The sequence below is a fragment of the Rhopalosiphum maidis genome, chromosome 4, assembly GCF_003676215.2.
Source record: "Rhopalosiphum maidis isolate BTI-1 chromosome 4, ASM367621v3, whole genome shotgun sequence".
NCBI lineage: Eukaryota > Metazoa > Arthropoda > Insecta > Hemiptera > Aphididae > Rhopalosiphum > Rhopalosiphum maidis.
Window position 1 is genome coordinate 1,395,884 of NC_040880.1, and position 12,775 is coordinate 1,408,658.

Sequence of the window (12,775 nt, forward strand, 5' to 3'; positions counted from 1 at the left end):
TTAGGAAATTATACAATAAAATAAACTAAAAAAAAAAAAACATATTTTAATTTTGTTGTCATTTGGGTAACAATATCTGTAATGGAACAACATTTTAAATAAACCACTGCTATCAAATGAAGTTGTTTTTTAGTACCTACCTAATTATTAATGATATTAATTAGTTTGCAACATGGTAAATAATTACAATCAACTAAGTTACTTAAAACATTATTGCTTTACAATAAACAAATATACATCCACATTGAATCATATAGCCAAATAACATTAAGTTGCCTATAATCTTAAATTAGTTACAATAGGGTAAATGGTATTGTGCTCGATTCTAGCTACCTTGATTTACAGTTTCCAAATGGAAAATAAGTGTGAAATTAATATTAATAGATAAATCAACTTTAACAATAAGAACAAGAAAACATAACACTCATTGAGACAAGGCTAACATATACAATTTGATTTCTTATCTCAATATATTTTAGATAAACATTTTCTCCCTAGACCAATTAATTGAAAGCCTAACAAATTTTGATTTATACCAATAATTTACTAAACAGGTGATTGTTGTTGTGATTTTTCACACTCCTGTTTTAACATCATTCTATCTAATTTATCAACAGTAGCATTTAACTCACTCTCCCAACCTTTACGATCTTCTACGCCTTCAACCTCTTCAGTTCTTTTACTTTCCATCATTAAAGGTTTAGTAGCGAGATCACGTACTTTTTGACGGAGTTGTTCAAGTTCCTGTTATAATTTGTGACAAAGTAAAATCATTAACCTTACACCCAGATACGGTTTATTGAAAATATTTAAATACCATCGTTACTTGGCTATCATCATCAAAATCTAAGTCATCTGCATCACTCAAAATAGAACTAGTATCCATGGATAGACTACCCAAGCTTCTTGAATCACATTTATCCAAATTCCAATCTAAATTTATATCTTCCATGCCATTGGCATCCTTTTTGTTATCTAGCTCTTGCCAGCTGTTGACCATAGAAGAAACTTCTGCACCAACACCAGGTTCTCGTGGACCTTGTAATGAACATTCCTGTCAAAAAATACATCAAAATTGATCAATTTTGTTTGAGATGTTTAAAATTTAAAAAAAATGTAAGTACCATAAGTTTATTGTTTTGTCTTTGCACATGAATTTCTTCAGAGATCTGTTCAAGTCTGTGCAAACAAGCCGAATATTCTTGTTTAGCCCGTTGCACAGCATATCGGATTTGAATAATAGTATCTTTTTGTGCTGCTAATTGACCTTCACATAAATATTTTTCTTCAAAATATGGACGAGACTTTATAATGCTACGTTTAAACTTTTGCTCCAACATTTGAACCTAAAATGAAATGTTATTTTAATATTAAAATTTAAGTACATAACAGATTTACAATATACCTTTTGTTCTGCAGCTTGGTAGAGAGCAGCTTTTCTTTGATGCTCACGACCACTTTCAGTCTTTTGATTTTCTGCTTCTGTTACCTGCACATAATAATGTTATTGATATTTTAACTAAAAAAATTATTGTAAATTTTTATAAAAGGTTTTTATTAAAATTTAAACTTGTATACGTAATAGTAAGAAGTAAAATAATAATAATACATAATATTCTATGGATAATGAATATTATGATTCTCATTACACTTGAATACCTTTAAAATAGCGTTATTTAACATTTCTTGCCACGCACTATCAAATTTCCATTCATGTTGTTTACTAAGAAACCGTGCTTCAGCTAATGCTACAGTTTCTTTAGCGGCTTGATGAATTTCTAAAATGTATAAAGTACAATTTTACTTGTAATACAGACTTACAGTTAAGACTATAATCTATTATTCTCTTTATTATTATTTATTTATACTTATTATACAATAAGCAGAAAAAATATCTTTATTTCATAGCTAAATATAGATATAGAATATATGAGTCCATCAAAAATCAACACAAAATGATCTAATTAAATTATACAGTATTATTAATTAATAATAACTTTATAATGGTTAGCATTAAATGCAATAACAAATGCCAAATGGGCAAGTACTCAAAAGTCTAAGGAATGAAATATTTTTTAAATGACTTAATGTTATTTATTTTTAGATATTTAAACAAAAAACTAAATACAGGAAACATCAAAGCTCAAAAAAGGTGGCCAAAGCCGTCTTACTCCTTTTTTGCCAATAATGAATATAGAGTTTATTTCATTGTTTATGTAAAGTATATTAAATATGCTTTGATTATATATTAATATACATCACCCCCCCCCCCTATTAAAATGTCTGCAAGTGCCCTTGGATACATTATAGTTTTAAATAATATTTTTACTGATTTAACTGATTTAAGTAATAAATCATAATTGGTGGTACATAGTTAAGATTTTAGAACATTTAATTTCTAGGTCTTTTCAATTCAGTTAAATAACTTAAATTGATAATTTTTTTTTATTACTAAACACATTTTAGGACTTCCTTACATAGATGATGAATAAATATAGATAACACATTTTTATTGGATCTACAATTATCCATTAGTATTAAATAATTAACAAACAGTATTAAAAATGAGCAAAGTACATTAAAAATATTTCCTTTAAAACAGATTTTTTGCTTTCAATTTTAGTTAGATATAATGTAATATAGAATGAAACTATTTTATGTATATTAGACTTTATATTAGATTTTATGTTCTATATTACACACACTTCTACAACCTAATTAAAGAAGGTTTACATATTAGATTAAAAATTATTAATAAAATAATTTTTTCCTTCTATTTGTGATAAGATAAAAATGTACTTGAAAAGTCTCTTATTTGAAATATTATATAGATTGATTTTAAAAAATGTACAGTATACAAACCATTATTGTTAGAATTGATATATCTCTGATATAACAGATCACACAGTAAAGTACTACAATATTCAAGCTTTTGGTATGTACACAATTATATATTTAAAAATAAATACAATTTAAATATGAATATTTATTATAAAACTTAATGTTATAAAATTTATGTCATATATGTACAATATGTACATATTTATAAATAATAGGTAAACAAAACTAACTAATGTCTAATAGATACTGAAATTGGATAATTGAATTCATCATTTTAAATTCGTAAATAACTTATTAAAACAATTAATTATTTAGAATAAGTATTATTATATAGTTAGTTCAGTGTTAAAACCAACCAGAAAAAAATACATCCCTTAAATAGCTAAGTCAATAAAATAAAATTAGAAATAGTGGATACATTTTTATCAAAATAACTATCAATAATTCTGTTGTTTTTGAGCAGTTTCTTTTAATTTAAAAAAATAATAAAATCACATAAATATAAATTTGGAAAAATTATAATTTATTCTTAGTTTTTAATCTAATGTTTAATCTATTACAACCATATTGATTTTTCTATGAATCATGCTTTTTTTAGATTATATTTTATTATTACTAATGAATATTTGTTTTTATAAGTTAGAAAAATATTATCTTTAACTAATACAGAAATGTTTCATTAATTTCATATTTAAAATATTTTTTTATTTATATTATTACTATACAATTCAACACGAATCTCTAAACATTATAGTAATATGTATTGGCTTAAGAGGATGCTACACCCAAATGTGTTGTCTCCATCTTACACGTGTATAAAATAGCAAAAATAATTTTGCACAGGATAGAATCTCTCAGGCTATAGTGATAATTAAGACTTCCAATTGAGTATAGTTTAGAAAATTACCCTTTTAATTAGGAGAATATTTTGTTTCTTAGTTATGACTGTAGCCTTCTCGGTTCTTTACCACACAAAAAAGTTTTTGCTATGTTTTATATTTTTAAAACGGAGACAATACATGCTGGTCTAACATACTTTTAAACCAAGGAAAAAATTAATTTTTATAAATGTTTATTTTATTGATCTTACCGTTAGCTCGTTGGTACTTTACAGCTGCAATTTGACATTGTTGCTGAGCATGTTTAGACATATTAAGTGCTTCATAAAATGGCCGAGCTTTATCAATACATGAACCTAGTTTGCGAGCTCGTACCTTTAATCTCCTAGAAGCTTCAGCCATCAACATTCTGAATGTTGTATTTGCTTCCTTAAATAATAATGATATAATATATAGATTAATACACTTAATATTACATTTTCTAAAATATTTGTCCATAAACTAAATTATTAAATATTTTATTAAATGTATTCTGTAATAAAAATATAATTGAAAAGATTAATAATTAAAAATTACAAGTTTGACATAAATTAACTATAACTGAACAATAGAAATAAAATAGGTTAATATGTGCTTCCTCCATGGCTACATAGTAACTATTTCAAATATTCATTATTATTTGTTTACATTACTATAATTTCTAGTAATAATTTATAAAATTAAGTTGATATATTAACATTGTAATTTATATATTAAATATAAATCTAATAATATAGGTAATATAGGTAATGTGCAATAGGTGCATGTAATGTACTAAAATAAAATGTTTCAACTGTTAAATAATTTAGTTTATATTTACATATACTTACATCTAATTCAATTTCAAGTTTATTTATATTGTCTGTGGATGAATTCAATTTTTCAAGTTCCAGCTAAAATTAAAACAAAGAAATTAAAATATTTTATCCATATAAATAATTATGAAACCGATCATTACTTGAATTCTAGGGTCTAAACTATCCTCTTCATTGTACAGGGACGTGTCAGTCTCCTGATTACTCTGTCCACTAGACGAGTCCATTGTTTAAACAAGAAATGTCTTTGAATTGGTTAAAGCATTATAATTTTAAAATAATAGTATTAAATTTAAATTTAAAAGGATAATAAAATAAAATAAAAAATAAAAAAAAATGTCAGTAAAATAAATACTAAATTGGCCGTACCAATTGTATTAAAGTATCATTTATTATTATTATTATTATTTTATCGTGATAAAGGAATGCGTGATAACAAGACGATAATGAAATAATACAAACATCAAACGTAACCGACGTTACGGTTTAAACCGTGTTTTCTACGACCACCACCCGCAGATGTAAAGTACAAAGTACTAAGACAAACCGTTTACCGTTACCACTTATGCTATAGCCTGTAGGTAGGTATTTTACTTATTTTAGATACTTTAGTCTTTACTAGTTTATTGCTATAATAATGCAATAACTTTATTGCTTTGCTGTATGTGCCGTAATCTAATACTATTAAATAAAAGTATAACGTATAGATTATAGTAATAAAGTCTTCTCTACTCTCTCACTCTTTAATTTTATTTCAACCTTCAATTTTCATATTTTGAATAATTGAATATTAATTTTTAATGTCGACCGTCGTATACTCGTGTCTGCCTATCATTAATCGTTATTCATTTCATCGTAATAATAAATGTATTTAAATTACCCATCCTACCTATCACGGATTCGGCACGACAATTGCCGATGGCATCGAATCATTTTATAAATTTCCACGGTATAATAATAAAATTACGATATCTAAGTATCTAATACCTTACCTATTTATTATAATATTATACAAGAATAACATTGTATTTAATACTTATTAAAAATAATTTATTACAGTATCAGTTGTCTTTTACCGATCGCATTGTGTAATACCTTCTTTATTTATACTTTGTTTGCAGAAAATAATAAAGTATTGGAGTAAATCGAAATAATGGATAAACCCTTAATAGGTATGTTACACACTCGTAAATTGCGATATTGTGATTTGTATTTGTTTGCTTGTTTACGCGTATAATATATAACATTACTTATGTAATATTATACAGTTGTGTTTGTATATTGTATGTCAAACCATCAACTCACTCAAAAGTCGCAACATATTTTTTGTTGACCATGAATGAATTTATCAACGGTTATTGTAAAAACTTAACACTGTTAGGCTACCAATAGCATAGATTGATAAATATAATATACTATTAGTAAATTGTGCAAATGCACGTGTTTAGTAAAAAAATTATAGTAGAACAGTATTAATGTATTATAGGATTTAAGTGATACCTACATAGATATCTTAGAGACGAAGAACGTCCTACATAAGGCCGCACCTATGGGGGGGTTCAACCCCCTCAGAAATGTTTTTATATTATATTATGTGGTAATAAAATAACTTATACAATATTATAATAAAATTAGAAATCAATTTTTTAGCTTAAAACCCCTCCCTAAATTAATTTCCAGCCTTATTCCTAGTCCTACACTCCTACATAATATATTATTATAAAGGTACAATTTATAATTTAAATCTTATATAAGTAATAAAATCTCTAACTTCAATGCGTAGTTTACACGAACATGCCTCAAGTTACTGGTGCTTATATTATTGTACCTATATTACAAGTGATACTACTCATCTTACAAAGATAAACATTGGTAGGAATAATGTTGAGTACCTAAACATTTAGTGGTTTATCGGTTATCAATTTAATATGTATTTATGTATTTTTAAAATTATTTTTTAAATGATTGTTGTATAGGTAATATATGTTGTATTATGTCTCACTTGTTTTTTCATTTATAATTATTCTATAAGCTTTAAAAAAATATGTTAACATATTATAATTAACGGTTAAACAATAAATCACAAAACAACCACATTTCTAGATTATACTCGTAGGTTATACTATAGTCATATAATATTATTATACCTACGTGGTTAAAGTTATTTCCAATCAAATTAATATTTATATGTATGTATATATTATATCAAATACCAGTTTAAAAAATTGATATAGATTTTTTATGTGTAAATATTTGCTGACATATAACACGTAGACATGTAATATGTAGCGTATGTTGAAAGAAATGTTACAAACTTTCCCAGTTGGAAAATCCTAGCTCGGGGAAAAAATAAGTGACAAACTATAAAGAATGATGTAAGAAGGCCACGAGTCATAAACATAATAATAATAATATGATATAAATTAAGTATAAACGAATACCTAATCCTAAATGTTTCGTTGTTATGAAAAGAACTTCACAAAATTGAAAATACCGAAAAAGATAATATGTTATACTTACGTACATTATAATAATAATTATTCAACTAAACATGCTTTTTTATCTTATCCGTATATTTTGTTATTTGACTAAGCGGTCTACTCTCAAAAAATGGTAAAAAGATAAGAACTTATCTTGTATTCTTATTCTTCCGTAATATTATTTATACCTACCTCACAAATCGCTATAACTAAGAAGACGTAAAGTTAATCATTAGGTAATTACTTTTCAGTTATTGAAGTATCTACCTACTTTTATAAATAATTATATTTAAGAACATGCAATTAATACTTTTATAATTTGGGAATATCCAACCAACATTATAAAATTGGCAAATTTTAATAATTTATAAATATAGTATTTTCTTGTCTTTTATCTTAATAACTAAACCATTCTTCTTGATAAGAAAATAAATTCTAGAAAAATTGTTTGGTAAGCTAACCTACTAATCAATTATAGGTACGTCCAAGTTTAAATTTAAGATGTTTAAAAAACAACAGTAGACCTTGTATATTTTTACTTATATTATAAAACAACTTTTAAGGAACTTGATATTATTTTTCAATATTTTTAACACGGAAAAATAATTTAATTGCTATGAATCAAAAATTTAAAATTTTTATAAATAGTAAAAAAGAAGCTAAAATATTTTTAAAATTATATATCATATCTGGAAAATACTTATATAAATAATGTGAAAATTATTGCCTATACAATTATTCTTTTCAACAAAATCGATTTTGTCGAAAACTGTAGGTATTGCATAAATTGTTTATTATTTTTTTAATACTCCTAATTATTTTGAAAGGAACTGGGATATTTTACCCCAAACATACTAATTAGATCCATTTTACTACCAAAAAACCATCCTCAATGTTCATTATTGAAGCCCTTTTATTGCTCCTTAAGGTAACGTCAGACGGAAAAATTATGAAATAAATATTAGGAATGAAAAACAATCCTTTATATTTTACAAAGCCTATACTTGCAACATTACTCTGTTTAGAATCAAAGAATTTGATTTAAATATTCACGAATACTGTATACCTACTTACTGGTGTCTAGTTATTATAATTAATAGTAATTTAAGTGGTTTAACCACCTAGACTGTAACGTTTATAAACATTTTTCCATGTATATTGATAATCATGCCATGCACTTTAACTTGAAAACTATTAAGAAAATTATCTTTTTAAAGTAGGTATAGGTACTAATTTAGTCTTTATATTCTATATCTGTATAAATACCATATATGTTGTAAACAAATATTTCTTAATGAAAAAGTGTAAAATAAAAAAGGAAAATTATTAAATTTAACTGTTATTTTAAACTATGTACCTATCTATTAATTATAAATAATAGGTATAAGTAATAATATACATTGTACTAATATGTTTATTGTATAATTATTACACAATTTATATATGAAATAAAAAATTCAGCAATTTATTTAGCTTTTAAATTGTATACAGAATTGTCGAAAAAAACTTACAGATCCAACTTCTTATTGTCGCGCAAATATTTTATTATATGCAGTAAATATTTTGAGAAAATCATTGTTGAATGTTTGTAAACGAATTGAAATAAATCTTTGAAATAAAAATAAAATATTATTTTCATTATTAAACTGTCAATTTACATAGTATTTTTTAAATATTTTTGTAGTTATATAAGTGATGCATTATTTTATTAATATAATGTGTATTACTGTAAAAGACATTCACAGTAAAATTAATATGAAATATTATGAACTAAATACTTCTCCGTTTTTATCTCACTAATTACAATGTTCCTATCTACATTGTTATTTGATTTAAAAATTGGAATTCAGAAGGGATTGAAGTACCTTACTATAATTTTGAAAGTGACGCACGCATTCATTTTCCTTAGGTAGGTAAAATCTACATATATATTATCTATATTTTTTTTATTATCTTACGTCATTTTACTTGAACTACAATGACGCGATCCAGAGACCCCACCCTACGCTTAACATGTATTTGAATATTTATATCGGGTGATACATTTTATTTGGTATTCATGCACATTGGAATAATTATATTAAATAATAAATCAAAAATATATATTATCCAATCTACCTCAATAAATTTATTCTAGCGATATCGACTTTGGATAATGTTTATGTTGAATTATGTTACATTTGTTTCATTCTTCAAGTTTTAACTGCTAAATATATAAATAGTCTAATAATAATAGGTATATTTATTAAAAATAGATGACAACATTTGTTTCAAACCAAAAATAATATAAATAAATTATTATATGTACTTAAAAAACTCTTCACTTTCTGTTTGAGAATTTATATTTATAATTTATTATAAGTGCATTTTCCAACTTACATCTCATAAGTAGTTAAAAACATAGATATAGTATTCAATAGGTCTATCAATATCAATAGACAAATAATTTAAATCCTCATAAAACGTTAGCACTACAATTACACATAGGTAAACTTAAAGTTTTGCTTTATAAACAGTATAATTTTATGATAATGAACAATTCCAATTTTTTTCACTTTATTATAGAGCACCACCAGATTAGAATTATGTAGATATCTTTGTTTTTTATTATCAGTCAAAATAAGTAGGTATAAATGTGGTTTTAATATTAATAATCTGCAACGATTCAGGCTGACAGGCTTGACATTTTTCAATTGGGATAAGGACACTTACAACAAAGAACTAGTCTAACTTAATCTAAACTTCAATCTTAAATTAAAAAATAATGAAAATAAATGTTGACGATTGCTCCAAAACATAATAAGACACATTTTGAAGATTCGTATTAATTAATAACTGTAGATCATAAATGATTATTACCTATCATAATTCATAATATATTTAGTTTAAATGTATACATTATTTGAATATTTTACAAAGCTCTACTGTTTCATTTTTATTTTTACTGACACATAGCTTAATGAGAATGTGAGGAATTCAGCATTAGGCTTATCAAAATTTCCAATTTATCATTCTGATAAAAATATACATACAAGTTTATATATAATAGAGGGGGTTGTACCATAATAGCTATTAAATATAATTGTAATTCTACATTTATAAATATTTCAGTTATTTCACTGGGACAATTAATATATTATTCAATCCGTTATAAAAACAAATGATTATTTTGAGTAAAAATAGTTATATCTACTCGTCCCAGTCAATAAATTAAATATTTATTTTTTGTTCAATTATCGAGAAGTAATCGTAAGTATTCTATCGTTAAGTCTTAGATCAATTTTAATTTATGTCATAATAATTACTATCATGGAATGATAATAATACAACTTTTTTAGTAAGTATAATTCTATGTATAATGAATATTAAATTTTGTTCATTTATAAATAATAATAATTTATTTATTATATAATATATATATATATGTACAATTTGTGGCATAATATTGTAACTACATGGTAGGTACCTACACTTATGATAGCAAGGTTCCATTTAACGAATTTTTACTTTTTTAATGAATACAGCATATATTTTTAATTGATGTATGACAAGTGATTCATTAGTGATATTTTACATTAAAATTTTTAAAAAAAATTAAAAATGTTGCTATTATTAAAAAATAATAATAATAAATTAGAAAGTAAAAAAAAATATATAATGATAAAAAATAGTATAAATAACTTTTCCAAAATATGGTTTTTAATTAGGTTCTTCAAATAATGTTTAAAAAAATTTTTTCATTAACGTTTATTTCTATTTATCTTGATATAATTAATTTTAAAGATTGAACAATTACACAGTAATGTACCTATGTTATAATTTACCTATATTTTTAAGCGGTGCCCTTTTTGTAAAAGTTTGTGTATTTCTTTACACCACTTTACATTTTTTCTAGAAATTTAAAGAATTGGGAAGAGATATATAGTAAATAAATTAAAAACGTAAAGAAACATATTTTATACCTCTCTACTTTAGTTATGTGAAGTAGAATGTTTTCTATAAAAATAAGTTAAGAAATGTCTATATACAATTACAAATTATAGGTACCAATTTATTTTTGATTAATTATAATATAATGTAGAATTATTTTTATGTAAAAAATTAAAAAACTATATAACACATTAAAATTATATTAATACCACAATATTATGTCGCATAATTATTTATTTTAAAATATGACGTTTGTTTATTTTATGAATAACTTCCATAGTTTCATTCATTGTAATATTATTTTGTAGGAGAATAATTATAATATATCTACATTTCTACAAGTATTACAAGAACTTACATGATTAAACATATTATGATGATATTATATTGTATTTAACCGTCAAAAATCTTAATAATTTATAACTGCAATATATGATTGCACGCGTGTTACTATTATAATAGTATACCTAATACCTATATATAGGTACATTTAATTATATTATTTTATGTAATTAAATCTATATTTCTTTTATTAATAATTATTTTTTTACTAATATTAAAAGGTTTTTTGTTATTAACCATATTATCTTTTATTTAGTTTGTTTACAATATTAAACAATAAATAAGGCGGATAGTATAACTTCAAAATTAAAAACAGAAATAGAAATCATTAGGAAATTAATTATGTTTGTTTTTAACTACTCACGTTACATGGAGTTATCAGTAACCATAATTATTACAATGTCAGTATATGCTTAAATATAATTATTCCAATTTGAATTGTTTGTTTTATTTATTCTTAAGTTTGTATAGTATAATATATTCTAGTTATATATTATTATATTATAAATACGTACTATAATATGTTTAATCATGATGTCACTTTAATATTATCAAAATTAATTTAAATAGGTGCATTTATCAACGATTAGAGGCCAATATTTCAGTGGGCTATAAAATTATAACCAACTTTACTAGAAAGAATAAAACCTATTTGCGTCATTGATCATTATTATCATTCAATCCTTGTACACAAAGACAATTTGTTATAATGCATTGTATTTTAAGATGCATTACTTCAGTAAGTTCGATATCAGTTTATGTGGAAATTTCAAATTAATATATTTTCACTTCTTATTAGCATATATTTATTATAGTTGTGTAATTACTTATTATAATATTTTATATTATTATATAATGTAGATATTTTTGACTAACTGGATATAGCTAACATTTAACATGAAAATAAAAGTAGGTATTAAATTTTATTTCGATGTTAAACGATATTATTAGAGTATCGGTTTTTTTATTATAATATATTATCGACTATTTTCTATCCATAAATTTTGAACTAGTAATTGTTATAACTTGAAAACTATAATTGTATTGAGTTACCTGTATGGTTTCATTGTAGTTTTAATATTTAATTCGAGAGTACATTAGTATAGTGGTAATTTATATAGCATAATATAATAAAATGCCTTTAAAATAAAAAAATAAACTATATAATAAAATCATTTTGTTGATTTTGTATAAAATGATTTCAATAGGTAAAAACAAGATTTATGACATTTCCTTTGTTAAAAATTATAAAATCAAAGAAAACAAAACGATGAATTAAATTCAGTGACTTTAATTTTATTGTCTAATTCAACTCCTCAATATTTAAAGCCTTTTGAATAAAAAACTCAAAACAATTTTAAGATATATTTTATTTTATTTTTACGTCTCACACTTATATTATTACACAGATCCACTATAATATAAGTATCTTAGTAACTATATAGCAACTAGCAAAAACCTGTATTTTTCTTCTTCAGACAGCATAACC

At 23.6% G+C, this 12,775-nt stretch overlaps 2 protein-coding genes across 3 annotated transcripts in view; one reads left to right on the plus strand and one right to left on the minus strand.

Annotated features, from left to right (window-relative positions):
• On the minus strand, positions 1-4,902 carry LOC113549583 (SH3 domain-binding protein 5 homolog). 2 transcript variants are annotated; one of them, XM_026950960.1, is made up of 8 exons: positions 4,678-4,902; positions 4,550-4,612; positions 3,932-4,109; positions 1,660-1,778; positions 1,406-1,489; positions 1,125-1,346; positions 827-1,054; positions 1-744 (listed from the first exon to the last, which is right to left on the minus strand). In XM_026950960.1, exons 1-8 carry the CDS (start codon positions 4,759-4,761, stop codon positions 547-549), a joined length of 1,176 nt encoding a protein of 391 aa, XP_026806761.1. In that variant the 5' UTR covers positions 4,762-4,902; the 3' UTR covers positions 1-546. The 2 variants fall into 2 exon arrangements, with proteins under 2 accessions (XP_026806761.1, XP_026806760.1); XM_026950959.1 differs by having other exon boundaries at positions 818-1,054.
• LOC113549582 (sodium/hydrogen exchanger 9B2-like) overlaps positions 2,837-12,775 on the plus strand; it is a 25,676-nt gene continuing 15,737 nt past the window's right edge. The window contains exons 1-2 of the mRNA XM_026950957.1: positions 2,837-2,935; positions 5,656-5,706. Coding sequence (XP_026806758.1) covers positions 5,688-5,706 — 19 coding nt within the window. The 5' untranslated portion in view covers positions 2,837-2,935; positions 5,656-5,687. The remainder of the gene's footprint in view (positions 2,936-5,655; positions 5,707-12,775) is intronic.

Excerpts from the sequence above, each read along its gene's own strand:
- LOC113549583 (XM_026950959.1), bottom strand. The coding sequence starts at position 4,761 with ATGGACTCGTCTAGTGGACAGAGTAATCAGGAGACTGACACGTCCCTG. Across the intron at positions 4,110-4,549 it reads AACTTGAAATTGAATTAGAT|GAAGCAAATACAACATTCAG; the intron begins GTAAGTATATGT and ends TTATTATTTAAG. Across the intron at positions 1,779-3,931 it reads AAAGTACCAACGAGCTAACG|AAATTCATCAAGCCGCTAAA; the intron begins GTAAGATCAATA and ends TATACATTTTAG.